This window comes from Sphaeramia orbicularis, chromosome 7 (assembly GCF_902148855.1).
Source record: "Sphaeramia orbicularis chromosome 7, fSphaOr1.1, whole genome shotgun sequence".
NCBI lineage: Eukaryota > Metazoa > Chordata > Actinopteri > Kurtiformes > Apogonidae > Sphaeramia > Sphaeramia orbicularis.
Window position 1 is genome coordinate 24,491,882 of NC_043963.1, and position 27,262 is coordinate 24,519,143.

The 27,262-nt window shown below is 39.0% G+C and overlaps 2 protein-coding genes and 1 long non-coding RNA gene across 3 annotated transcripts in view; 1 reads left to right on the forward strand and 2 right to left on the reverse strand.

The window, feature by feature from the left end:
• The window catches only part of LOC115422211 (uncharacterized), an 85,292-nt gene that overhangs the window by 42,589 nt on the left and 15,441 nt on the right, over window positions 1-27,262 (forward strand). The gene's annotated exons all lie outside the window — the stretch shown is intronic.
• slc52a3-1 (solute carrier family 52 member 3-1) lies at window positions 2,189-6,958 on the reverse strand. The gene is made up of 4 exons (XM_030138370.1): window positions 6,670-6,958; window positions 3,894-4,964; window positions 3,237-3,360; window positions 2,189-2,991 (listed from the first exon to the last, which is right to left on the reverse strand). The coding sequence occupies exons 2-4, from the start codon at window positions 4,901-4,903 to the stop codon at window positions 2,779-2,781; spliced, it is 1,347 nt and encodes a 448-aa protein (XP_029994230.1). The 5' UTR covers window positions 4,904-4,964; window positions 6,670-6,958; the 3' UTR covers window positions 2,189-2,778.
• peds1 (plasmanylethanolamine desaturase 1) lies at window positions 8,326-23,282 on the reverse strand. Its single transcript, XM_030138376.1, has 8 exons — window positions 23,116-23,282; window positions 20,760-20,879; window positions 20,258-20,349; window positions 20,002-20,146; window positions 19,653-19,865; window positions 12,740-12,888; window positions 11,808-11,933; window positions 8,326-9,474 (listed from the first exon to the last, which is right to left on the reverse strand). Exons 1-8 carry the CDS (start codon window positions 23,249-23,251, stop codon window positions 9,328-9,330), a joined length of 1,128 nt encoding a protein of 375 aa, XP_029994236.1. The 5' UTR covers window positions 23,252-23,282; the 3' UTR covers window positions 8,326-9,327.

The following is a 27,262-nucleotide window of genomic DNA, read 5'->3' on the forward strand; positions in this document are numbered from 1 at the left end:
AACAAGTTTGCACCCCCTTCCTGCTGTGCAGCTCTGTAATTGGTCCCCTCATGTTGCACAGTCGGGCCCCAGAACAAAGGGTTCCCAGAGGGGGAATCTGTGCTGACCCATGCTGAACCCTCCACAACAATGACAGGCAGGAAGCATTTACATATGCTGACAGACTTGTCTCTTCCTAGGGTGGAGTGCTAGGCACTTCATTAAAGCAACATCAATACCTGCTGATAGAAAATGAGGAGTGGGCCTGTGTGCATCACTGTCTGCTCCGAGACGCCACAGTAAAATGACATAGGCCCGTCACATCCAATTTCAAATAAATGGACAGCATTTATTAAATGGGGTGTGTGTGGAAATTGATGGGGGAGAGGTGGTGAGATGCTGTCTGAGCTTGTCGTGAAATGTCTGCATGCATCAGCAATTGGTTTACCCACAAGCTGTTCACCTGAAAATCAGCTGCCAAAATATGTCGACCCTGGGCTGCACTGGAAAAAACACACTGTCTTAACGTTGTTATGTCTGGCAAAAAACAACAACAGTTTACTCTCTCTTTGTGTGGCCGTGCTTTCATGCATTGTCCTGTCAAATATTAACATGCCACTCATTGAACCCTGCATTCACACCTCAGAATGAGAAGATCGTACAAAGTCAGATACAGGTGACATATCTGTCGATTCAGCAGACGAGCTGCAGAAGTGCAGGTGCATTCATTCACTGCATCATGGTGCTGTGAATTTATTCTCTTATCCGTTTAAAGGAAGGGTAAATCCTCCTTCCATTTGACTCACTGCTCATTTAGCTGAGAGGCACGGCGGCTGGCGGAGGGAGGGGAGCCGTGGGGGAGCTGAAGAGGGGGGGGGGCTCTTTGGGAGGTGTCGTCCTGAGCAGATGGACCTCTCAGTGGCGTAGTAAGTGGAGTCTTCACATGGCAGAGGAGACTGCAGGATCTCACAGGACCAGGACACAGCATCCAGGTGGCTACAGCCCCTCCTGACCAGCTGGAGGAGCGATGGGACCATCTGACACTCACAGGAAAATGATACACTTTTCTTTGCTGCTTTGTTTTGCCACTGTGTGGACACAAAAGCCCTGAGCCAATCAAAGAATCAAGGAAGCTTAGGGAAAATCTTTTTGATTGCACAAACATTGAAGTGAGCAACAGGAGACTGTTAGTATTTGCACACAGTTTCAGGTATATACCTTTAGTTATTGGTCATCTCTGTGGACAGAATTATTCATTTCGACACAAAGAGGGAAAAAAAAATCCTAAAAACTAACAGTGATGAAGTAAATACAATTTCATACCAACCACCAATCAAAACTGCAACAACAACTGACTGCAGTGATTTCATTGCAGCTTATACACACTGCGATGTAGACTCAACAAATCCAAGTGAGAAAGTCCCATCTGTGCTTCTCCTCCACTGATCCTACGCCCTGGAGGCTACATAGGGCTAATTGTGGCCCCATTTTCCTTCCTTATTTTTTTGTTTTTACTCAGTGTTGGGGTCAGGGTAGCTCCCAAGTGACCAGCGGCAGGAGCAACAGCCATCGGCCCCTGCTGAGCATCAGTAATTAGAGCCCTCCTCCTCCTCCTCTTCCTCCCTGTCTACTCGGGACAGGAAAGCTCTCGCTCTGCTTTGGAGGGGCACTGGGGGCAGAGGGGGGGGACAGCTGCTGATGGGAAACCAGTCTCCGGTTCCCATGGATGACCAGCATCGCTCCATCCTCCACAGAGGATGTGAAGCAGCATCTTTGATGAGGATGATGGGGCTCGAGTAGACATATTATCATTGTCTGGTGTCTAATCTCTGTTTTCTTCCCCTCTCTTTTATTTTGTATTCTTTATAATCACAATATCTCATAGATAGCTGCTGATTTATTGATCTGTTGGTGGTTTGCTACTCAGAGCATACTAGATGAATTGGACAGGCAGCCTTGTAACACTCACACATGCATCATATGAACGATAAATCACAGTATGATGACCTGATAGCATTAGTGCTATAAATACTACTGTACCTTTGTGAGGCTCATAATGGTCACTGGTTAAAATGACACAGGACATAATAATCAGTGTCAGGGACTGGGGGCAAAACATTAGCTGCATCTTCCAATAAATTCTAACTTTCATCATTTCTTATCAAATATAAATAAAAAAGGAACAGTGAAGCTTTGAACATATTTTTCACCATGACTTTATTTAATGTGCATCTTCATAATTTTTGCTTTACATCCCACTGAGCTGACAGTAGCAGAGTGTATGAAGCTGCCTGTTTCCTGTCGGTCTATCATTATTTTTTGCAGTCAAATATTTATTAAACAGTTTTTTATCACAGTGTTTCATATTATGCTTGTCAAACTCAAACAGTGTGACAACTACAGCTGATGGGAAAATTGAGGTTTTTTTCTTTGTTTGCAAATACCAGTATGAAGCTTAATCATATGTCATGGGCAAGAGTTTGTTGTCACTATGAACCAGAAGGTTTTTTTGTATAAAAGTGCTCCTATGCCATCTAGTGGCCAAAAAAGTAAATTTGCAGATTCGGGTATGGTACAGTACACTTATGGAGTCCCAGTTATGATATACTTGGTTTGTTTGTTTTTTTGTTTGTTGTTTTTTTTAGTCCTGAATATCACCATCTCTAATATTGATAAAGTTAAGTGTAAACACAGCTTAAAATCACAAATCTGCAAATGGAAAATAAAACATAATAATATTAAACACATTGCTTTATCTCTTGGACACTCTTCATATGCCCAGCCTTCTCATATTCACTGTCATAGGGGACACTTGGTGTTGCAGAAGTCTCCAGATTGGAACAACCTGTAGACATTGACCAGTGGGAACATGGTGACTGAGCCAACTAGTGATCCCATCTGTGCTGCCGCTCCACACCAGACCAGGGCGCTGTGGCTCTGGTCTCTCAGAATCACACCCACCATGACTTTGACATAAGACAAGGTCCCGGTGAAGGAAAGCCATGAAAGCACCTGATGAAAACAACACACAATATGACTCTGTTAAACATTTACAGATACAAATTGTGGCTGTATATATATTGACCTTGGTTGTTTTGATGTCAAGTTGATACCGTCCGAAGGAGAAATATGTTGCATCACTGCCTGCAGAGTTACTTAATACTAAACTGTTATTTAACTTTGCCACCAGCTTTTTGTTTGATAAAGCCACACAATGTTTTTCAGTCTATTCTCTCAGTCTCTTGCGCAACACTCACAATGAGTATCTCTCCAGCCACAGACCCTTGAAGCAAAGGACAGGGACTCATAGCAGCCATGGCCATGTTGTAGCTGCCAAATCCTGTCCCCATTACAGTCAACACACCTAGGAAAACCAGTGACCTGAAAGTAGAGGGACTGATCAGCAGCAATTCTAGGAATTCACTTAGAGGTAAAAGATAAAGGTCCTTAAATTAATTATTATCCTACATAAACAGTGATGGAATGTGACCTAGTATTTTTCCTGCAGTACAGCACTTACGTAAAAATCAGATGTTGTACTTTACAGCAGTTTCCATTTACTTTATGCTTCTAATTCACTACATATGTTTTTACTCCTTTACATTTACTTGACACTTTTAGTAACTTTTACATCATAACTGAATTTGCTTTTATGATATGCCGCAGAACTATACTGTATTGATGTTCTAAATAATACATAGTAAAACTTGTTTCACATTGGCAAACATTAAAATGCACTACAATGAATCTTTATAGTTTCGTAGGATAAGTACATTTTGCTCATATTACTTATGTGAAAATTTGGGATTCAGGACTTCAACTTGTAGTAGGGTTCTGTTGTATTAGTATTGTAATTGACTTCTTCCGTCCGCATGAGGTGGTTCTTTTTTCCCCCTTTGCCTTTCCCCTTTTACCTGTTTTGGAAGAACATTGCGATAGTGCAGGCCACAGGGTTGGCTACTGATGCCAGAGCAGCTGAGAGGTGATAGGCCAGGTTCCCGTACGGCATGCATGAATACGTCTGCACAGAGGGCAGCAGCCCGTTAGTGGCAGAATTAACCCACACCACCAGAAAGTAGATGAATGTCAGCTGGTACACAGAGTGTTTTGCACAGATTGGCAGAGTCCTGCTCTCATGTGCCCCTTCACCCTGGCATTTCGCGTCCTCTTTGTTCATCTCCGCTCCAGGGTTGTCGAGGCCAGAGCATGTAGAAGCCTCAGTCATGTCTGGCATTAGGTTTTCTGTGGACAACTCAAATATCCGAGGAAGCTTGTTCAGTGCAATAAAAGCAGCCAGGCTAATACACATCATGGCTGCCAGGAAGACAAAAAACACCTCAGTGGAAAAGTTAGGAGGGAGATATTCTGTATGTAAAGACCACAAGTCCTCATTGTTTGTGTGGTTTCCTGTTTGAGTGGAGTTGACACATTTGGCAATGCCTACACCTTGTGCCAGGGCTATAATACCAGGAAGAAAACCACTGAGCCCCTCCCCAATAAAATAAGTTGTGATGTATTTTGCTGGAAGCTGCATCATGAAAGGTAGGAAGGTGACTGAGGAAGTGCAGTCCACCAGAGAGAGGAAGAAGGTGATGATGAAGAATGCAGTGCTATGTGAGGCCCCGGCCACAACCGTAGTCCTATCCCAGAAGAAGGCGAGTAGGATGCAGGACAGGACACCGATGGAGAGGATGGAGTAAATGACATAACGTTCTTTAAGACGACCAGGGCACAGTTTGTGCATGAGTGTAACCAGGAGAGGTCCCAGGTTGGCCAGTTGGATGATGACTGTCAGGTAGGACGGGAGCTCCCAGCCCTCAGGGAGAGTGTTTACGATGAGCGGCAGTTCAACCCACAGGCCGTTCACCGCCACCCAGGAGCCCAAACCGAAGGCACAGGCCAGCAGGTGGATGAGCAGAGCCATACTGATGGAGAACCGCTGTCTGTGGAAGAAGAAACTTAAGCCTTGGCTCTGTCCCTCACACCTAAAGAAAGAACAAGTCAAGAGTTCACACTGAGCTGTGACACTGTTGCGAAAGGCCCTCAGATTTTAGTCTGTAAGGCTTGGAAAATATTCTGTAAAAAATGTAAATGGTTGATTGACCCACAAGGAATCACAAGGTGAAGGAAATTTTTCTATATCAATAATAATACATTTATTTTTAGAGCATCTTTAAAAAGAAATGTGAGAAGAACTTTGACAGAAAAAAGCAAAAGCTCGAAATTGAGAAAGTAATGTGAAGAAAGCACAAAACCAAAAAGCTAAACAAATGCAAGACAGAGTTTAAAGTTAAGACCAGAGGATAAAGGATGCAAAATGCACAACAGAATATGTAAAGAACATAGAGACATGAGAATCAGTCATATTAAATAGAAAAGAATGAAGACGGTAAAAGCAATAAAAAAGGCGTCATCATTCCACAAAATAAAACTATCAAAATTTAAAATTTTTTAATTATTGTTATTTTTTAATCTACAAATTAAAAGAAATGTAAAAAAAAAAAAAAAAGTATGTATGTATATGTGTGTGTGTGTGTGTGTGTGTGTGTGTGTGTGTGTGTGTGTGTATATATATATATCACATCATAAAATAATAGCTTGAAAGAAAAAAAATGAAACAAAAACATCTCATCTTCATAGGCAATAAAAAGTAGTAAAACGGTTACATCTAAGGTTAAAGGCAATAACAGGAGTCAGTAAAACTGTGTTTTAAGATGTGATATAGAAGTGACTCAGGTTGGTCATTCCAAGGCCGAGCAGCTCTGAAGGAAAAAACATTTGGTCAAACTTTAAGACTATGAGCATTTTATTTATGATTTAATTAAATTGTTTTCACACTAAACTCATGATACAGGCAATTTTACAATAAATGTCAACAGATGCAAATATGAAATCGCATCTAAGCTAAGTCTAGAGGCCACAGATCATAGCTTCAGTGTACATGATGTCAAGAGTTTTACATGATTATAGTGATATTGTATATAAAGGTATTACCATCAACAAAAAAGGGCTCCTCAACAAGCCTACACTGAACTAAGTGTTTGTTTTTTCTATCAACATTGAACTTGTTGCTTTGAACGTGTTATCAGTTAATCACTGCTGTACAAAAAGTCTATTTGATGCTGTGGGTTAGACTGCTGGCCAAACACTGGGCATAATAAGCAAAACAAAAGCCTCAGTCGCAGAACACCGGCTTCATAACATTTCTAGATTTGATCACATGAATCAAATGCAGCAGATTATTAAATCTCCCTTACAGCCTTGATAAACAAGTCACTCTCCAGCAGCCTCACTCTGACAACCCAGTGTTGCATAAATGTGTCTTGAATGAAGGACAAATGTCTTTCCTTTCTGATAAAGCAGACAGGAAACAACAGAAAGGCGTGCCAAAAAAATGTCATTTCAGTTCAAACCCACAGTACGCATTTCATGTTTCAGACAGCTGATAACAATTTTCACATCCCTTTCACACGTAGCTGAGGAATCCAACAAACCATATGGGCCTCACTGCTCTGTTTCTTGGCACGCATGAGGCTTTCACACTGATCTCATGATGATGGACAAAACAAGTCAGAAAATGTGTCACGTAAATGATTATGAGGCACGAGTTGATGTTGAAGAGGAAGCTCAGTATTAACCTCCTATCCCCAAAGCGAATGAGCTGCCTTTTAAACATGCATCTGTACTTACAAGTTTCTTCAGTCTGTGGAAGCCCTGAGTATGACTTGCTGTCATCTTATATAGAGGTTAGTGACAGATCTCCTTTGGCTGTTCTTTCAGACGCACACAGATGGGAATCACATGGCCTTCTGGGTAGGGCAGAGTCCACTCCTGTGTTTCATCAGCTCCACTGGATAACAGGGCAGTGTGTAAAGCCATTCAACCCTCTCTCTGCTATACCTTTTATTTAATTAGGTTAAGTCAGTCCTAAAACACTTCCCAGTCTTCTTGACATTTTGGCACACTTAAACACTTCTCCAGCGGAAAATGAAACGTGCTGCTGTGCTGTGTTGATGTGGGTTCGGACCTCCCCCTACTGGCCTCAGGCGTACGATGCAGCGTGTGGATCTATTAGGGGAGTAACTCGTGACTTTCATTCAGAGGTCAGTCAGACAGAAGGGTCAGAGTCTGGTGCAACAGTTATAACATCACTTCAGGACAGTAGCTATGTCTTCAGTTCTAATAAGCAGGAGGAGTCTCTCTCTCTGGCTGAACTACACACCATTTTTCTGTTTATTAGTATCAAGATTATACTTGCTTTACTGCTTTAATTCATGGTTGTGTGCTTTCCTGACCGCTTCTACTCTTTTGACTACAGCACAGTTATATAGAACAGCATTTATGTTACACTGAAGCCTCCCAGTAAAAGGAATGCAGTCATTATTCATGTCATTAGTTGCACAAGTGTGTGCCCTACTGTGACAAAGACCCATTATATACCATTAGCAGAGGAGTGTTGGTATTTTACATTTTGTCAGCCACTGTCAGTTTGTATCTGACACTCTACACTTCGGCTTCTGAGTTAAATTTTTCTTGAGGCTAAATCAGCATTTATTCCTCCACTGTCTCATTGCCGTTGCACTACGCAATAGTCAAATGTCACGTTTTCTCTCCCACTAATACATGTCAGTGTGATTTAGCCTTGTGATAAAGCCTCATAATCATTAATCCTTAGTAACACCAGAATCGGAACATGATACAGTGCCTATAAAAGTATTAACCCTACTTTGATAGGATGTGATTAGGGTCTTTTATTAGGGATCAGCATAAAAATTGTAGATTGAAGATCCATAAAGATTGGTTTGTACTTGGACATGATTTAGTTTTACCCAATAACCCAGAATCACAGTGGATATTATAAGGATAAATCTGTAATATTAAATGTCGATGTATGTTTTTAGATCAGATTCATTATGTCTTTGTTGGAAAAACTGACTTAAAAGCAGCTGGACTACTTAAATTATGGGGTTTTTAACTGTAAAGAATGATCTTTTTAATGTCAGTCCTATCTGTTGGCAGCAGCAATGATCGTTTATGATTCATATTAAGCCTGAGTGAGCATTTACATAATCTACCGGTCAGAGCAGCAGAAGGTCTAATAAACAAGGTTAGAAATGGATTCCTTCTTATTACAATTTGAGTACTGCCTCCATCTGACCACAGATATTTTACAACTACTATTTTACTGGTAGAAATGCTTATATCACACCTGTGCTGCACTCACTGAAGCTATTCAAGAGCAGGAGTTATGTAAACACTATGCATAACCTAAGCAACCCTGCAGTTTTCTTGTATGACTTTTAACCCATGTGCACTGGGATGTAGTGATCTACAACGACACAGATGGAAAAGCATTACAGATTTATGAAAGAAGTGGAGGAAACAAAAACAAATCGTCACATGAAGTAGCAAAGACAGTTTCACAAGTCAGGTAATCCCTCTGACATTACACAGGACCAATAGAGGTAGCTGATTTCAGTTCTACTTTCAAGCATGGTTTAACTGGGACTACAGTAGATATGCATACTATGCTACTATGCATATTACGATCAGTCAGATATAGTGGTATAGTTACACAATGTTCACTTTGGACAAGTATCACAGAAAATATGCAGTTTGTTTGCCCAAAAAAAAAAAGTACAAAAGCCATGTGTGATAGCTGACGAACATCCTTACTGAGCTGCAGCCATGCATGGACTATGAACTGCTTAAAAAAAAATATACTCAAGCCAGCTTCAGCACACCCTAAAGAAAATCTCATCTGATGACATACAAGACATACTTCTGCCATTTTCAGTGTGTTTTGGGTATGAGGTTTCATATGTACACCTTTAAAGATTATTATCTCAGAACTAACAGCAAGCACACATGTTTAGTGAACTATGTGCAGTTATGTTAAGTGGCCGTTTGCAATGTTACAAAAAGGCAACACACAAAGAGGTACACTCAATAAGATTATTTATGTTATTGTACAATCTGATTTTTTAACAAATAATAATAAAAAAATTAGTAAGATGTACAGTATTTGAATGATCACATCTGGGTTGGACTGAGGACTCGCCACAGTCCACCCAGAGCTCCAGTGATGGGAAGGGGGAGTGGCCGCAGCCAGGAATGACTTCCATGAACACTCAATAACTCTGTGTGTGTATACAGTTATTATACGTATGCTTGTGTGTGTATGTATGTCTGAATGTTGTCTGTCACTGTTATTGTAAGTTGAGTGTGTGTTCAGTCAGTGTTGGCAGGAGGTGGAATGTCACATGATGCTGAATGGGATGAAAGGATGAAAGCAAACAGAAGAGTTTTGGGGGGGTAGAAGAAGATGGAGGCAAAAGAAGCGTGGGCTCAGTTGGTGTAGATCTGGCCCTCTGGTGGCTGAGGAAGCTTCATGTTCTCCTTGCATGTCATGAGCCGTCGCAGCTCCAGCAGCACCATGCGGATACTGTAAGAGTTCTGCCACTTGGCCAGTGCAGACACCGCTCGCATGTCGACCTGCAGAATGAAAATGGAACGTGGACATGTGTTACATTTGACATATACTGTACATGAAACATAACTGTAAGAAGTGCAAATGGTAACTAGAAAAGTAGAAAAGGAGTTACTTTTGTAACTGTCAGAAAAGATAAATACTTGATTGACTTGAGCTGCTATTAAGTCAATTTTCACACTAATATTACTAATAGGCAGGTTTATTTATATAGTACATGTCATGTACAAGACTATTCAAAGTGCTTTACATAAAACACTAAAAACATTACAGAAGGATGCAGGGGAAGCAATAAAAACTACAAGCATGAAAAGAAAAAAAAAGATAAAAACTATAAGCTTAAAAGAAACAGTGCAGCTCTGAACTTCTGAATAAGAACTCTATTCAAATTCAGCTGAGAACAGGTGGGTCTTTAACCTGGATTTAAATAAACTGAGTGTTTCAGCTGATCTGAGGCTTTCTGGGAGTTTGTTCCAGAAATGTGGAGCATAGAAGCTGAACTCAATTTTTCCGTGTCTGGTTCTGACTCTGGGAAACTAGATTAGCTTAGTCTGTGTTTATACAAAAAAAATGAAGATCAGTTTAGTGTCACTTTTTGTTAAATTTCTACAATTGAAGAGACACAAACACTCTTTGAGATGAGTAATATGCATGTTTGTTAATGCACTCCTGGATAAAACTGCTAGTCACCATTGTGACCTTGCATGTCTTCCTGTAATCAGTAAAAATTTAACTTGCTAACAGTGACACATCAGCCACTACTGGCATTACTCGGACAAATGCAAATGAAACGGTGAAACAAAACCACTTCACAAAGATTCAGGCTGTGGATCAACACCCAAGTCAAGAGCGGGGGGGGGGGGCGACATAACGGCACTAACAACATTAATTAAATAATTTGGTACACACCAGTCAAAAGGTAAAATTCTGACCTAGATGTAGTAATGTTCTTGAGACTAAAATGCCATTTTGTCATATTTTGTCAAAATTGTTCAGGTTTTAGTTCAAGAAATATAGGATTTTAGTCATATGAATAATATCATCCATAACTAAAACTGTAAAAGTATCACATTTCTAGATTTCAGCATCGAGGTACAATTATATTAATGATTCTGCAGAACCATATTAACCTAAAAACCTTTTACTCTGAGTCACGAGGAAGTTTCTGACAGAGACTGACCCAGTAAACAAATGTCCCTGTAAATTCCTCTTGATGTTACACGTTAGTTAAGTCTGACATCATGCATGCTGTAAACCTCAAATGGGAGCTAAAGAGTCAACCGTGGCAAAAGCAGTACATTGTTTACTGTAACTTCTACAATTTGAATCTTCAGAATAGACTCATTGGATGTTGTTAACTGATCTAGAGATTAGTGTAATTTTCCAGTCACTGTATAACCTGCAGTAGATTTTAGTCTTCACAGCCAAATTTAGTGTGCACTTGAACTGCCACTGACTTTTTTTTTTTTTTCCTAACAGTTGATCTTTGTTTAAAGTGGCTAAAATACTGTCCAAGCTCCTGATCCTGTCCACAGCAGTGCATCACTTTGCTTTCATGCCCAGCTGTGTCCATCTCTTAAATGGGGCCATGCTGACCTAAATAGTTTCTATAGCTTTCTGCCCCTTACCTGGACAGCAAAAAAGGAACTGAAAACTGAAACACAATTGAACAGATGTGAAACACCCCATTATAATCATGATCTATATCAGGGGTATCCACAAAACCTAGTTTGGCATGTGGATACTAAAGCTAGTTAGCTAACACAGTAACACACTACAGATAGGTAGTGCCAAACATCTCTCAATTAATTTAAACATTGTAATCTTACATAGCATAACACCCACTTCTTCTTATTACCATCACACTGAGAGTCAGAGTTGTATTTTTTGACTTCACATATATGGGAACAGAAACCAGCTCAGCACTGATGTGCAATGGAAACAGAGTATGAATATAGTCCTAAGTAGTTAATGACCTAGAAACAGTAAATAATGGCCTAACAAGCAAATTTGTTGATGAAAACGTCAGTATATTTTGTCTTTATCAGATAGCTTTCATTTAATTATCATTTTGCAATTGTCAGTAAAAAAAATGTTGATGTAAACTATGACAAAAATTAACAATACCAGTCAGACTCCTGAAATATGTATGTGGAACTTGCTCATCAGGACCGTCCAGTTTTCAGAGCACTGTGTGGTGATTGTTGACATATATACCTCTCGTGGTTTGTTCTGCTTAAACATACTCATACAATTAGGACTGTCAGCAGCAAATTTTTGGTGGGAACGCATCTGACAATATATAAACAATCAAAACAGATCTGGAAGATTTACATACCACACCATTGGAGTTGTGCACGCCATTCAAGTTTATCTTCGTCACAAATCTGACGAATGGTGGTGACTCTGGGTAACCTGGCCCACATTCAACCTTCAGATTGTACATCCTGTTTTCATAGCTTGTCTGTGAAAGAGCCAAGAAGGGAGAGGTGAATAGAAATGTATAGATAACAGGTTACTCTGGGAGGCCATAAGTGAGCAGCCTTGAAGATACTCAGGTGTATGTTGAGCTACAGTTTACTAACCTAACCAATAAAGCTGTCAACTAAACAAATGATCTTAAAAATGTATCACGGTAGAGAATAGTTATTTATGAATTTAGCATTTAAATAATCAATGCAAATAAATAGATAGTTCCTTTAAGAATTACTTCTGCCATGACATTTAACATATGTCTTCTTGGTAGTTCTTCTTGGTTCAAATGGACTGGCTTAGCTCTTTTAAAAACATTTCATCTCTCATCTCTCAGTTCTAATTACTGCTGGAGGAAACTGGACTTCAGGGGGAGTGGTCTGTGTGGGTGTTACTCCAAATTTAAGTGTTAGGGTCATAAGGGGTGTGTGTCCTTGGGGGTAGGGTCGTTAGTGGGTATTGTGTGTGTGAGTTTCAGGGTTGTTGACCAGATGGGTGGGTCACTGTCCAAATCCTTCTGGGGGGGGGGGGGGGGGGTTTGGTTTAACATATGTCATTCCATCTATTCTTTTCATTTTCTGATATTTTGTTACCTTTTATATCTTTATTGGTCATTCAGCTGCCCTTAATTCCTTTCTGACAAATATTATAGCTTCATTTTTATCCTCTTTGTCACTGCTTTTCCATTTTAACTAAGCAGTTGCTCACACACTACAGCAATCACTACCCATCATCCTTTTAAGTAGTGTATCCTGGTCAATTCACTGTCAGGTGGTGTTTAAAAATAAGACCACTCACCCTAGGTGGGCCGAGGATCACTCCTCTCCATCGTGTTAAGGTCATGTCCTCGTCATCCTCCAGACCCCAGCTCACTGTTCCATCCCCAACACCTTTCTGACCTTCTTCCAGCTCTTCCAATAGCCGGAAATTGCGAGGAACTTTAACACCTGTTTGTGAACACACACCACTCGGTCCGTTTTTACTGAAACTCAGGATTTACACTCTATCCTCATGCAGACCATGAATGATTGAAGTTATGCATATTTCATATATTATGTGCAGTAATACAAACTTACATAAGAAATTAATCACTAATTTGCTTGATGAGGAATTTATTTATTTCATACAGAAGTTAATATCACTAAATGATATTATTTTAAACAGCAGGGACTAAACATCTATAATCATTATATCTAAGGAAATTTAATATAATCAGAAAATAGAATATCAATAAGAAAGTCAAAATAAATTGTAGTAATTAACTTATGGAAAAAGAGTGGGAACAAATAAGTTCTGCATCCTTCCCACTCCTTTTCCATTATGTAAATGAAGGCATCATGCGATTTGCCGTTTCTTTTCCACAGAATGTAAAATGTTCTATTTTTCTGATAAAATGTTATATTTCCACTCGTCTGTAAGTCTTTATTTTCTTCGCCCTATTTACATGTTTGAGGTAAATTTCAATTTCATGTTGATTCCATTTCATTACCTTCAAGCTCATGTTTCATATGGTCAACAATTGTTTCTGTGTCAAGCCTGACTGTTCTTTCAGTATGTGCATCTTTAATCAGTTAATAATTTAGAACCTGTGTACATCTATAACTAGCAACAGAAACGTTTGTGTATTTGTTATAAGATTTCTCCTGTTGAAGATTTCATGAACTTCAACAAAGTGCCCACTTGGAGGAGGATCTTTAAGAGCAGTGACTTGCACTTACATGTATGAACTAGCCATAGCTCCACTCATGGAGACGCACAAACAGCAAAAAAAAAAAAAAAAAAAAAAAAAAAAGGAAGGCTTGTTTGATCTGGTTTCATCTGCCTGCTTGCAGTAAATGTAATTTAGAAGGTGTCCTTTAATTTAACATCCGGTTTCGAGGGTGCTGCATTATTTGGCCTCTGCGGTAGCTAATATATGATGGTGCTGCACTGTCACCTGAGCTGTGCAAACAACTAACCACAGAGCCAGCTGCTTCTGCTATTTTAGCTCCATTTCCAGCATCGTGAGCCCCACGACACACCTCTATACAGATCTGGTTGACTGAATGTCAGTCTTTCAGAAAATGTACAGTCATTGTTGACGTCAGGATACCTTTAGCTACCCATGCACAAAGGCTACGTGTTGATGCACTACCGTCAGCTGATGGTAGTAAATGACCCGCTCTGTAAAACATCCGTCCTCGGAGTCAGTAAACATTATTATGTCGCAAATAAACCGAGCTGACTCAGACCTAACGGCGGCAGTACTTTGGCCATAGCGCCAGCCTTAGCCAACAAGCTACATTAAAGATGTTACATGAACTTTGTACATGTTATTGGTATTTAACAAGTGTTAAAGCACCAGTTTACTTCACTGTTATTAAATCACACGCAGCGTTAATCCAATTATCGGAAGTAACACCGCCTCTCCTCTTTTTACCTTACTTAGCAAGCTAGCGTTACCGTTACCTTCGCGAATACCATTGCCTCCTATTCATTCTTCTAGGCGGATGCAGCTATACGTTAGCCATATCTTTTTACTTAAGGCGTTTACCACTAGATAAATAAGATACTCATTGAACCTAACAGTCACACTACGACCATTTGATTATTATTTGTCGGTTTCTCTTGATGATTTATTTCTCTGAAAGGTTTACCTGATCCGGCGGCGACCGCCATCTTGTCGCTACACGGCGGGGGCGCGCACGTAGTCTAGCCATTGTCGCCTACGGCTCGTACACGACGAAGGAACGCAAAGCATCGCGTTCTTTGTTATTGTGTTGGTCTGAGTCTGCACAGAGCTGCAAGAGCCAGCGGCTGGACGGGAGGTGTAACTGTGGCACTGGAGCGTCATTGTCCCTGACACTGATCATTTGTTCAAGGTTTCTTCACTGTGGATGCCGGAGGTTGTATTTAGGCTGCATATTACACTGAAGGACACAACTTTTGCCGTCTTTCCTAAATGAAAATGAAAACTTAAACATAACTCATTAACAAACACATCAACACAACAAAGCCAGGGCCAAGGACTACAACTGTTGCAGTAAGACTATAGGCACTTTTGGAAGAACTTGAAACTCAATGATTTAGGCCCTGCATATGGAATGGACATGTACAACAACACTGAAAATGCTATCCTTTGAGGTGCATGAGCAGAAAAATAGCATAGATATAATAATAGTATATAACCATTAAACATAAATAAAACCGGCATAAAAACAGTTATTAAAAAAGGCAATCACACAGTATGCAGTTCTGAAGAAGCTCAGTTTATGTTACGTGCAACTATGGTTTTATATCTACTGTACACACGTTTTTATCATTTGACTAAATTGTTAACAGATATTCCTGAGCTTTGTTACATATGTACCTTCATCATTTTTATTAGGCAAAGTATGAATTGTTGCTGTCTGCATGTTTTTGTCAGTCAGCATGTGTGTATTTTGTACTTGTGAAATATGTTCCTTAAAAACCTGACAGACAGAAAGAAACATGAGAAAACAACTAGTGGTAATTAATAGCCATTTATTTAGTTTATTTATAAATACAGTTTAATATATACATTGTAAGTCTCCCAAAAGGAAGACAACAAAAAGGCATCAAGGCATTATTCTGATATCTAGAAGTCCATCACCACCAGCATACATAACCAACTACAACATCCAAATGGGTCTTGCCTCAGAAGACATGAGAAGCAAGTGAAGGGCGATTTTAAAGTCGGTCAGTGAGTTGTTTCTCATATCGCAAGATTTACAGTAAATCAATCAGGGAGAGGATAAGGCAGTTCAATAAAAAGTCCAAGGATCGTTACAAAAGTGATTTCACACAGCATGTCAAACATACCAACAATACCTGCCCCCCTCCTAACAATTTTATTTTCAGTCACAAAATTGTAAGAAATATTTAGAGAACCGTACATTGTCAAGAATACCCTTTTAAATTCACTGGTGAAAGCCCATTGTCTCTAAGCAGCAAAAACCAAACACAATTTAATCACAAGTTCTACCTTGATAACAAGAGGCCAAATCAACTGAACTGATATATGACTACAGGAGGACCTAAATGCTTCTCAAACCGTTCGGCTTGGCTAACAAAACTTGATTTTAATGTGTGACATAAACATTTAATTGCACTACTTATTAAATAACAGCCTTAACTTCAGTAATGGAAATTATTCTGTATATCATTTCACATCAGACTAAGTGAAACACGCTATCCACAATCCTGAGGTCATCTGTGGAGGAAAAGACCCAAGTTAAAGTATCTTAGATCTATGCTCAGAAGCAGACCCTCCACCCTGATAACCATAAATAGCAATTACAGCATGTTTGTCTCCAAGCAAACATTATTATGTTATGGCTTCCTTCTGAGCTCGAAACATATTTTGTTGATAAAATCCTATTTTCAATCTCCAAACTACACACAATCTTACTTTGCGACAAAAACACCAAACATTTCTGAAACTTATCATAAAGCACTGAAGCATTCAGTTGAGCCAATGCCAAATATCTATTTTGGGAAAATAAAGGAGTCCTTTTGCCTAATACTGATGAAAAAAAAAGCTCTACAGGAGTCAAACCTCTATGCAGGCCTCAAACTTTGATGCACTAAACACCATCCATGAACCAGCGTATATTACACTACCAAGCACATACGACTGCTTCTCACAATACTCTACAAGCACTATGCAATCTGCAATGTACTTTTACTGTTGACCTAAGGTGAACAATTTTATATAATCAAGTATTAAGGATTCAAAACTGGAATATTATACTATAAAAAAAGCAATTTTGGTTTCAAAATAACCTATTATTTAAGTGTCTACTTTGATTACAAAACCAGAAGCTGAACATTTAACCCCGTAAACCCATCTGGTTAGCTTCTCCTTCTTCATTTGAACCTGAAAACCCTTCCAGGATTTCCTTGGAATGAAGATAACATTTTGGTAGGTTGAACCTAGGACCATTTGGTCAAAGTCTGGGGTCATCTTTTAAAGCAGAACAATAAATTTCACATGGAGTGAGCAGGATCCTCTCTGGTCAGTGTCTGCTTTACACAAACTCAAAGGAAAGCTGGTGACCCAGTATATTGCTTGCACAAGCTGACATGCTCTATGCATGCATGCATTCTTATGTCTGTGTCAGTGACATCTCAATTAGGAAAAGTAATTTTGTCATGCAGCTTTATAAATAGCTAAATGTTTGAGCTCCAGTTTTTCCTCTTTGCAAATATGTGTAAACTATTAGAAAACAAAGGCATTTAACCTAATCAAAATTTAACATTAGTTAAGACATATAGTTAAGGGCCTCTTATTACACTGCATAGTTATTCGCTGTACAACACATTTACAAATTACTGACTTAAGCGGTAAAAACCAATTAATTACATAATCTCAACTACAATAGTGAAGAAATTCCTGGATCGTCAGCCTTCACTGAAGCCCGAGCCTGTTTGTCACAGTTACCAAGGCGGTACACAGTGGCAACATTACACGGGAATGTTACACTCTGAAACTGACAGTTCAATCCCACATAACAAAGGGATAGCAAGATGTGAAGAGTGAGAAAAATATTACATTTAGTTGGCACATTGTTTGAAGTATCTGCGTAGGATTAATTCTGAGAGATGTAACTCAGAGAGAATGACTGTTTCGACAACAGGAAGCAGGCTACAAATCAAACCAGAGAACATCTATACTGCATCAGTGGTATGTAAGGCAGCTTGAAAAAAAACTGCATGTGCCTCTTTTCAGACCGCAAAATTAAAGTTAGGAGTTAAAAACAAAATAAAATAGAAACAATAGAGGACACACGCCCATCCGAGATTAATTAGTAGGGCCAGACAAACAAACAGCGTGAAGCATTTCTAATCACCCAGAATCAACACTGACTACAGTCATAAGCATTTTAGGTTAAATCATATTAATATGTATTATATATTACCAGTTTCTCTGAAATTATTTACGATCAGTGTTATTCTGATCATCAAAAGACGAACTGAGTTAAATCGTTTAGATTATTTATGAACTCTGGTCACATACTATACACAATTCCAATCATGATTTAACATCCACACCCTTTTTATTACTCAATTTGGAAATTCAGAGAGCAAAATGAGTGATGCGTCTTTTTGGTTTGATTGATTTCAACTATTTCACTTTGCATCCCGGTGAGATTTAAGCTTTAATCCATCAAGCCTTCAGCTACAACAGCAGTCAGTGTCTCAGAGTGACAAATTACCAGCTAAACAATTAAATATGGCTGTTTTACTTTTGTAGCAACTTCTTAGACACAGCGGTTATTGGATAAATATTTATAATCAAGAATATAGTCATAACCGTAAAACAGTCCCAAATGTGTGCAGTTCAAGCCAAATGTGCAAGAAGTCAATAAATGTAACAGTAAGTAACTGATTTGTTCTGTAGCTATCTACATTGGTAATGCATCCTAAGACCATTATCATTGTTGCCATACAACTTATCGTGCTCTAAATACAGGTCTAGTAGACCTTTGAAAAGGTGGAGCTGCAAAGATTAATCTAGCACTTACTGTCAGAAAAAAAACAAAGGAGTGTGAGACATTTTTAACCTCTTCAAATGCACGGTACTGACTTTTAAGGAGAAAAAACAATGGAGTGTCTCTTTCACATATTCTTTCTTAGGATCACTTAGAATTTTCTGGAGCAATTATAACCTCTGTGCCTAACCAAACCTTCTCAGCACTAGCCTTCGTAAATCACCACAGAAAGTGACGAGTTGTGTTAGACGTACAAGGACAAACGGAGATATTGCAATTTGAAGCGTATGATCTTCAGTGTGAGTGAATGAGTAGTTCCATGAACAAAGCCCTCCTCTTGAAAAACAGACAAAATGTGCAAGACTTAAAGCTATGGCATCAGAAACTGTTAGTTTTTCTTCCTATGGATTACAGTTTAAGTGAGGCAAAAAAGGGGATGAGAAGCCTGAACAGAGCCAGGGTCTTCTGAGGTAGGGTGCAGTTAGTCTGCAGCGTTACTTGACTTTCTGAACCCATTTAAGGTCATCTGCCCTGGGCTTCTCTCCTGTCACACCCTGGATAAGATCCTCCAGGTTCCGCCAGAAACCCATCTTCTCCAGAGGGTAGTTCAGCCAGCCTAGAAGGACAAAGGTCAATGACAACTCAGCTCCGTTTACATCCTTTCAGCTCGATACAAAACAACATACGAGAGAAGAAGAAAGGGTAGACTTAAATACTAAAAATTAAATAGTAATAGGACACATACATTTTTACAGAGCTGTAAGAACTCTCATAGGCATCACAGAATCAGCAGATTTAAGGACAGTTTCTTTCTCCAGGCAGTAATTCTGTTAAATGCCAAGCTGGGACAGTATACACCTCATGTATATTTGCATTATAGTCCTCGTATAATGCACTATTGTTTTTTGTTTTTTTTTAATACTTGCACTATTGTTCTGTCTGTTGTTAAGTGTCACACTGTACAGTTTTGTCAAAACTCATTTTCTTTATTCCATATGTTTTATACATATACTTATCTAAAATATGTGGGAGCTAAGGTTAAGCTGGAATCAAATTCTCTGCTTGTGTAAACAAACTTGGCCAGTAAAGCTGTTTCTGATTCTGACATGCTTGATTTGCTGCAATGTGTTAGCGTACTTTTATTGGAAATCTAAGATGTGTTTCCCCATTTGAAACAATATACAAGTTTGTCCTGCAAGTATAATCCCCTGACAAACCTGTAGTGATACAGAAGTATGTCTCGTGTGGGGAGACGTGATGGATCCGGTGATGTTTGCGCGGTAGGATGATATGGCAGTCCTGTAGGAACACAACCCAACGGGGCAGGCCGAAGTACGTATGTGACCACTTGTGAATCTGGTTGGTGAGAGTCACGAAGATGGCTAGTGCAAACAAATAGCAGTACCAGGGGTAGATATGGTACAACTCCGCTGCAATTAAAAGAAGACAGCAACAGGACAATGAACGGTCATTTTACAGTAAACCGTTAAGTCAGACTGCATTCGGACAGCATTTTCATATGGAAAATGTCAGGAAAATGCCAGGCTGTGTTGATACAAAACTCACCAGGGGAGAGGGTGAGAAAGTTGAAGGCCATGTTTGCTAGAGGGACTATGGTCAGCATGCAGTTGTCACCATTGGTCTCAATGAAGTCGTGACGGGTAATGGCTGTGGGGTCGATGTGGTGCTCTCTAAATGGTCGTATAAAGGCCTGCAGGACAGATCACATAGCACAGCAGAGCAAAAATAAAACACTGACTGTAAAGACAACAAGAGTGTTCATTTCACAGGCGGCTGTTGAGAAATATGGGTGATATCTTACCTTTCCAAAGATGGGTAGGTCCACTGAGCCCCATGTGTCAGCCCCCCAGTGAACGAGTCCTGATGCAAAGTCTGCAGTGAGTATTCCTGCCACTGAAAATGAGTTTGAGGAGAAGAGAAGCAGCATAAAATCATTAGGAAGATGAGCATTTTTGGAAATGTTGACTTGAAACACACAAACTAATACCAATACTGTACATTTGGAGTAAACAATGTGTCTGTGCAAAATGATTAAGTACAATATCTAGGAGCTGCAATTTTTTGACCAATGTAAAATGTGTCACAGCATTACATTACACAAAGCATTGTGGGTCTACAGATGTGCACTGGCCTTAAAATGATATTCTTAAGGAGCAAAGTAACACACTTGGTGCAAAATGCAGCAAAAACATCACTAATACCCCCCACTAAACTTCTACCTTTTACTGCCAAATCTGTCTTTTTTTTTTATAAATCTTGTTCAGTTCTAGTGTGCATTAACTCTGTTTTGAGTCCTTACTTACCAATGCCCAACAGAATGTACCACGAATACCCCAGGTGGAAATTGGCAAGGAGGTGAATGAAATTGAAGGCCATAAGAGAGAAGCAGAGGACAACACTTATCCATTCTTGACATCTTTTGCCTAAAAGAAAAACACAATTAGACACATTAGTATGTAATGTCAGTCATATCATGGAGCATCTCCATGAGATAATATACTCCAAAGTGAAATGTCCAAAGGTTAGGAAGTTACAAGCAGTCAGAATTATGTGACCATATTATACAACAGTGAAGACATGCAAAGAGTGAAGCAGCGTTCCCATTTAGTTTGTTTGTTATATGACTTTAAAAAGCAGCTGGGCTTGAAAAACCTGTCTCTGTTCACCAATTTAAACAAGACAATAACCCCCAAAGTAGAGACTAGTTAACTCCATGTCTGATATGAGGAGTGGAGCCTATATTTGTATTGTGGGTGTGTGTTTGGTGTGGTCAAGTCCAAATGGTAATACTGTGATTTCTTTCTTGGAACTTTAACGGTGATTAAAAAAAAAAGGTTGATGGATAGAAAGAGCCAAGGTGCAAAACTGTTTAGATCAGGTGTGTCAAACATATGGCCCATGGGCCCAAACCAGCCCACCCAAGGTTCCAATCCGGCCTGCAGGATGAATGTGCAAAGTGCAAAAATTACACTGACTATGTTAACAGTCAAGGGTGTTTGACTCATTTTAGTTTAGAGGCCACATACAGCCCAAGTTGATCTCATCTGAGTCAGACCAGTAAAATAATAGCATAATAACTTTTAAATAATGACAACTCCAAATTCCAAACAACAAAATTTTGAGAATATTATGCCTGCTGGTATAGGTTTTGTGTCTTTGTAGATAGACTGTGATTTGTAATGCACATGTTTAAATGATTAGTTGAGGCATAATATTCAAAATATTTTAGTCCTTCAGCTGTCACACTTTTAAACTCTGACAGCAGTCATTTTAGTCATTTTATATGAGATTTTTTAATGTTAGCAGAACCAACAGGGTCTTTTAGTCTTTTAGCCTGCATTGGTATTTATTGATTATTTATAGTTGATTGCATCTATTTGTAGTTGCCTTCCAATGATCTTGTATTTGCATACTGATTCATGTTTGTCACATTGCACTTTGAATGTTGACCGATGTCAGTAGTAAGCTGCAAATGAACTGCCCGTAGAGGATAAATAAAGTTTTCTGAATCTGAATATTGATATACTTGCACTTATTTTTCTGAAGAAATTTCAGGTTGTTCAGATTATTAACTTTTTTTTTTTTAAGGATAGTTTGTAGATGTTTTGTCGAGAATTTAATTTTACTTTTTTGCATTTAAACAAAGAGAAAAATTTTGAGTTGTCATTATTGATGTTATAATGCTTTTACTTTACTTGTCCGGCCCCCTTGAGATCAAATTAGGCTGTATGTGACCCCTGAACTAAAATGAGTTTTACACCCATGGTTTAGGTAAGGGGTGTCAAATATACAGCCTAGTTTGATTTCAAGTGGACCTGAATAGTAAAATAATAGCATAATAACCTATAAATAATTTCAAAAAAGTGTCTTTGTTTTAGAACAAAAAAAGTTACATTACATTATGAACCTGTTTGTAACTACAAACTATTCTTTCCCAAAAAAATGTGAATAACTTGAGCAACCTGAAATTTCTTAAGAACAAGTTTGTGCCTCATCGTAGCATTTACACATGTGCATTAAAACTCACAGATCACAGTGGATCTAGAAATATAAAACATTTAGTAACAGGCGTAATATTGTCAAAATTGCACGTATTTTTCTTAAGAAATTTAATGTTCAGAGATTTGGGCTGAAATTGGGCTGTATGTGGCCCCTGGGCTAAACTGAGTTTGACACCCATGGTTTAGATCTTTAGTGAAAGTCCCAGTGATTAGTTTTTACATGTTCAGTCACAGAGTTCAAGTCTACAGCCTTACAAGCTGACATTGCAAATGCAAGAGTGTTACAAAAGGTCACAGTTGCTCAGTGTCCATACGAGGCCCCTGAGCATAAAGCAGAAGCAGTGGATTCTTCTAACTCCTGCTGCCTGATGCTGGAAATGTCAAAGGACAAACGAGCTAAACCCAAATTGAACTAATCTCATGTTTCCTGTTGTGTTGCTAACAGCAGCTGTGTGACTGTTACCGCTCTGTTGTCTCTGCTTCTTTGCTGCCGTTCAGTTGTTGCATTGTTAGATAAACTGAGCTTCGTTGTGATTTGTGGAGTTTTTCAGCGCGTTACTTAGTAGCATAACTAAATAAAGCCCGTCGTTATGTCACGCCACTCATGGACACTTGAACCGGTGGATCGGCAGCCGTGAACCCGGAGGTATCGACTCACCTGGCGAGTATAAATTGGCCAGTTCTCGAGCCCCAGCGTGTTGTGGACCCCATCTAGCCGCGCCCCGGCCCGGTCCCTGCGGCTCTGGGCTACGTGTTTCCACTCCACACCCGTTCTGGTTTACCATTCTCGCCATTTCTCCACTGTGGGCCCAGCCCCTTCAATCTCTCTACTTAGAGCCAGGAACCAACAGAATCATCAACTTCTCAGCCCACAGACAGCGTAACGTTTCCAGCCAATCAGAGGCGAGCGGCTTGATGATGCAGCCAATCAGCGGACGAAGAAAGCTGTCACGGGCAGCCGGGTGGCCAATGGGGTTACGAGGGGAAAGACTGCATTTCCTGACCCCACCCGTCCTGTCTGGTGGCCGCTCGGTTGTACGCAGGATCACCGACAGATGGCGCCCTTTTTGTGTGCGTGATCTGAAACGCATCAAGTTGACAGTGTGTGTCAGTAGGGGTCGGAGATGGGCAGGGGGGCACCCACGGATTTTGGCCCCCAAGAAAAACAAATCACTTAGGGCCCAATAATTCAACGAAGTAAATCATGCAAACCATAAAAATATAACACTGTGCAGGTATAGATAGATAGATAGATAGATAGATAGATAGATAGATAGATAGATAGATAGATAGATAGATAGATAGATAGATAGATAGATAGATAGATAGATAGATAGATAGATTAGACTTTATGATTTGATTAAAGAGATTGAGGAGAAAGGTGCAGCCATCTTTTAGAGTTTAATAATATTTTTTAACCCTCAAAGACTTAAGCAGCCACTAGTGAACAGAATCTACTAATTTAAAATATTTCATAACTTTTGAACCATCAATCCTATGAGTACATGTAAATAACTGAGGTGAAATCCAGTTTCTCAGCTTTTTATCATCATCACATATGATCCATTTGGACGTTCAGAGGCTCCGTCATGAACATCAAAACACCATCATCCTCTGCAACATTGATTCACCAGTAAAACGACAGTGGTTGTAAATGCTTTTTTACTTTCAGTTAATGACATACTTTATTGGAAAATGTCACTTTTCCTTCAGTTTTCTCTGGTCTGATATCCATCTGAGACCCAGCAATGCATTTTGACCTCTGTAGTGGCCAAGAGTTTTCACAGCTTTACTAAAAAAAAAAGGAAAAAAAATCCATTAAGAAATTTTAAAAAATGCTTCTGAAAAAATGGCTTTATCATGCTGTTTCCAATCAAGGCAATTATTTTATGTGGAAAAAGCCTAAACTTGTACTTGATTTTCACTGAAAAATGCTGAGGATGAAATAATAATAACTGATAAATCACTCAGGTAAAGTTAGATGTAGATGTGGGTTTAGATTTCAAAGTCACCACAAAAATAGTTCTGGGTCTTAGAATTTTTTTTTACACTGATTTAAAAATACAAATAAATTATAGTGTTACTTTTTGGATGGAAGTAAATTCTTTTTTCTTTTTTCTCCTTTCTCATTTGGTTCTTCCTGCTGGTTGTGGTGTTGTCCTTCAATTCACCTTCCACTTCAACACTTCTTCCCATAACAGTGTCACCACCACAATGATACACTTGGTAATATATCTCAAAATATCATCAACTCTTAAACTGTCCAATATCCAGTGAGTAATGGAGGTTGTTTTTGTTTTATCTATGGATCATTATGTGAAATATAATGATAATTATGTTATTATATAAGAAATAGTTTGTAGAAATAAATTACATAGAAGACCTCTCCTCCGTCAAATATGAGTGGATTCAGCATCAGGACTGTAGGTTTGCCGAGATGGGACAGAACAAAACTAATGCAAAGAATATACTTTTATTTGCACCTTGTAAAGAAAACATTCTTTTGTGGTGATCGGTTAGTCATTTTTATTCTTAAAAAATTTACTTATGCTCTACTATTTCGTCAGGCCCCTGCGAGTCATGAGCCCCTGGAATCCCCTTCACTTTGCTGAGCACAACAAATTTCAGATGAAGTGAGTCCTGTTTTTATCCACTTTCAACTTTAATGTTTACTTAATGAGCAGGACAAACCTTATACGTTTAAGAGAATCACACAGCTGGGTTCTAAGACTCATTTAATGTTTGTAGAGCATAATGTTGCATTTGTTATTCATTATATGTTAATATGTTATTCATGTTTGTTGTATGTTATTCATGTTATTCATGTTCATGTTGTTATTTTCATGGCCAACTAATAAATGAAACCTCTTAAATATGCCAAATGTTCTAATAATTTTAGCCACCTCTGTATGAATGCGTTCTATATTACTAGGTTATATACAGTGGCGGCACCAGGATTTTAAAAGTGGGGGGCAACTAGAGGGCAAAGAAAATGTTGGAGGGGGACAAAAAAATTTCGCGCATAGTGCGAAATTAACGCTTTGCGCTTTAGTGGCTGCAATATATGTAGCGTATCTGTTACACTTTATATAGAGGGAAATTTTAAGTAAAGTCAGGTAATACTTAATGTATTCAAGGTATTTGTTAAAAACTACAGCATGAACAACTCAGACTTTCTGTTATGATTATTTAATGGGTACAATCTACTTTCACATATTTCTCAAAACACATCAGATAAACACGCAGCAAACAAACAGCAATGCCAACGTATGCAAGTTAATAAATGTTGAAAACAAAATAAAACTAATAGCCTAACCAACTAATCAAACACAACATATGTATACAATGGTTTCCACTACATGCACATGTATATAATCACTGACAACATCTGTAGGCTTAGGTACACTTTCATACCGACCGGTATAATCTTCTAGCAGAAATTTAAATTGAGTGATAAAACAGACCTGAACAGTTTACAAAACTATTTGGAATTAATAGGTGGGATCAAAACATAAAAAACTAGTCCTTATGCTACTCGTACTAATTTTTTGCTTTACATTTCTTATGTAGAAGAAAGATGAATGCAATACAAGCGGAGGTATTAATCCATTCCAGAACCGAAGGCACACATATCATTATGAACCTATAACTGTATTATTCATAAGAAACAACCTCTGCATGTTAGACCTGCTCTTCAGTCTCTTCTTGAACAGCAGTGGGGCTTTGGACAGTGACCAGCTGGCCTTTGAGAGAACCCTCTATAGATGCATGCATGGAGGTGGGAGGGACTGTCTGCCTGGTTGTATTATAAGTGTATCAAAATGTGTTATGTACGCTTTCACTGATGGATTTTTCATATTTCTTTTTTTCCCAAATTTTCCCAAAGATTTGCCCAAATCTGGCCGGGGGGGCAACTGGGGGGGCAAAGGTTGTGACTGGGGGACATTTGCCCCCCCATGCCCCCCCTTGGTGCCGCCACTGGTTATATATTAAGTTTGAAAGCACAAGTAAAAGATACATGAGCTGATTTGGCTTTGTACTGTTACATCAGCATAGTAGTTATTAATACTTACAAATATGTGGCCTGTTTAAATACTATGGAGTTAAACCTTATCAAGTGAGTGTGACTGTGTCAAAAGAAAAACAAAGATACTGCTAAGATTCTTCACAGATCTTTAATAAGTCACAGAACACATTGCCTCACCGTAGAACACAGGATATGCTCTGATCTGGGAAAAAAAAAATAAAGTGAGATGGTGTGATTCTGGGAAAATTTTTTACTTTCGGATTGCGTAGTGGTAGAGAACAGTGTTGGAGCCACAGATGTTTACAGGCATGCGTATCTGTCGAGCTTTTATTCGGGTTGTTATACTTCACCACCAGATGGCAGTAAGTCCTCAGTACTTCCACATCACTGTAGTTTATAACCAAGATTGAGTTGAACTCCACTTGCTTTAGATTTACTCACCAGCTGAACATGATTTCAAGGGCTGTTTTTAAAGCCAGAGCCACCCAGTTCCTGTCATAGTATTGAGCCTTTACCACTAATAAAAAAAAAAAAAAAAATCATGAAATCAGGTTTCTTAATGAAATCTGCTTTGGATCCTGTAGCTATAACTGAAACTGAGGTACTGTAGACAAAACCATGACTGTGTTTGTTATAACTCCCACCCTGACTCTTTGCACGTCTCTCAGTGGATGCATCATCTAGTTCAGTTTCAACAACACTCAGAGTCTGGTTGGAACTAGTCTCTGTGGTCAAACAGCTGTATGGAGTGTCCAATGCGTTGCTTTGATGAGCATTG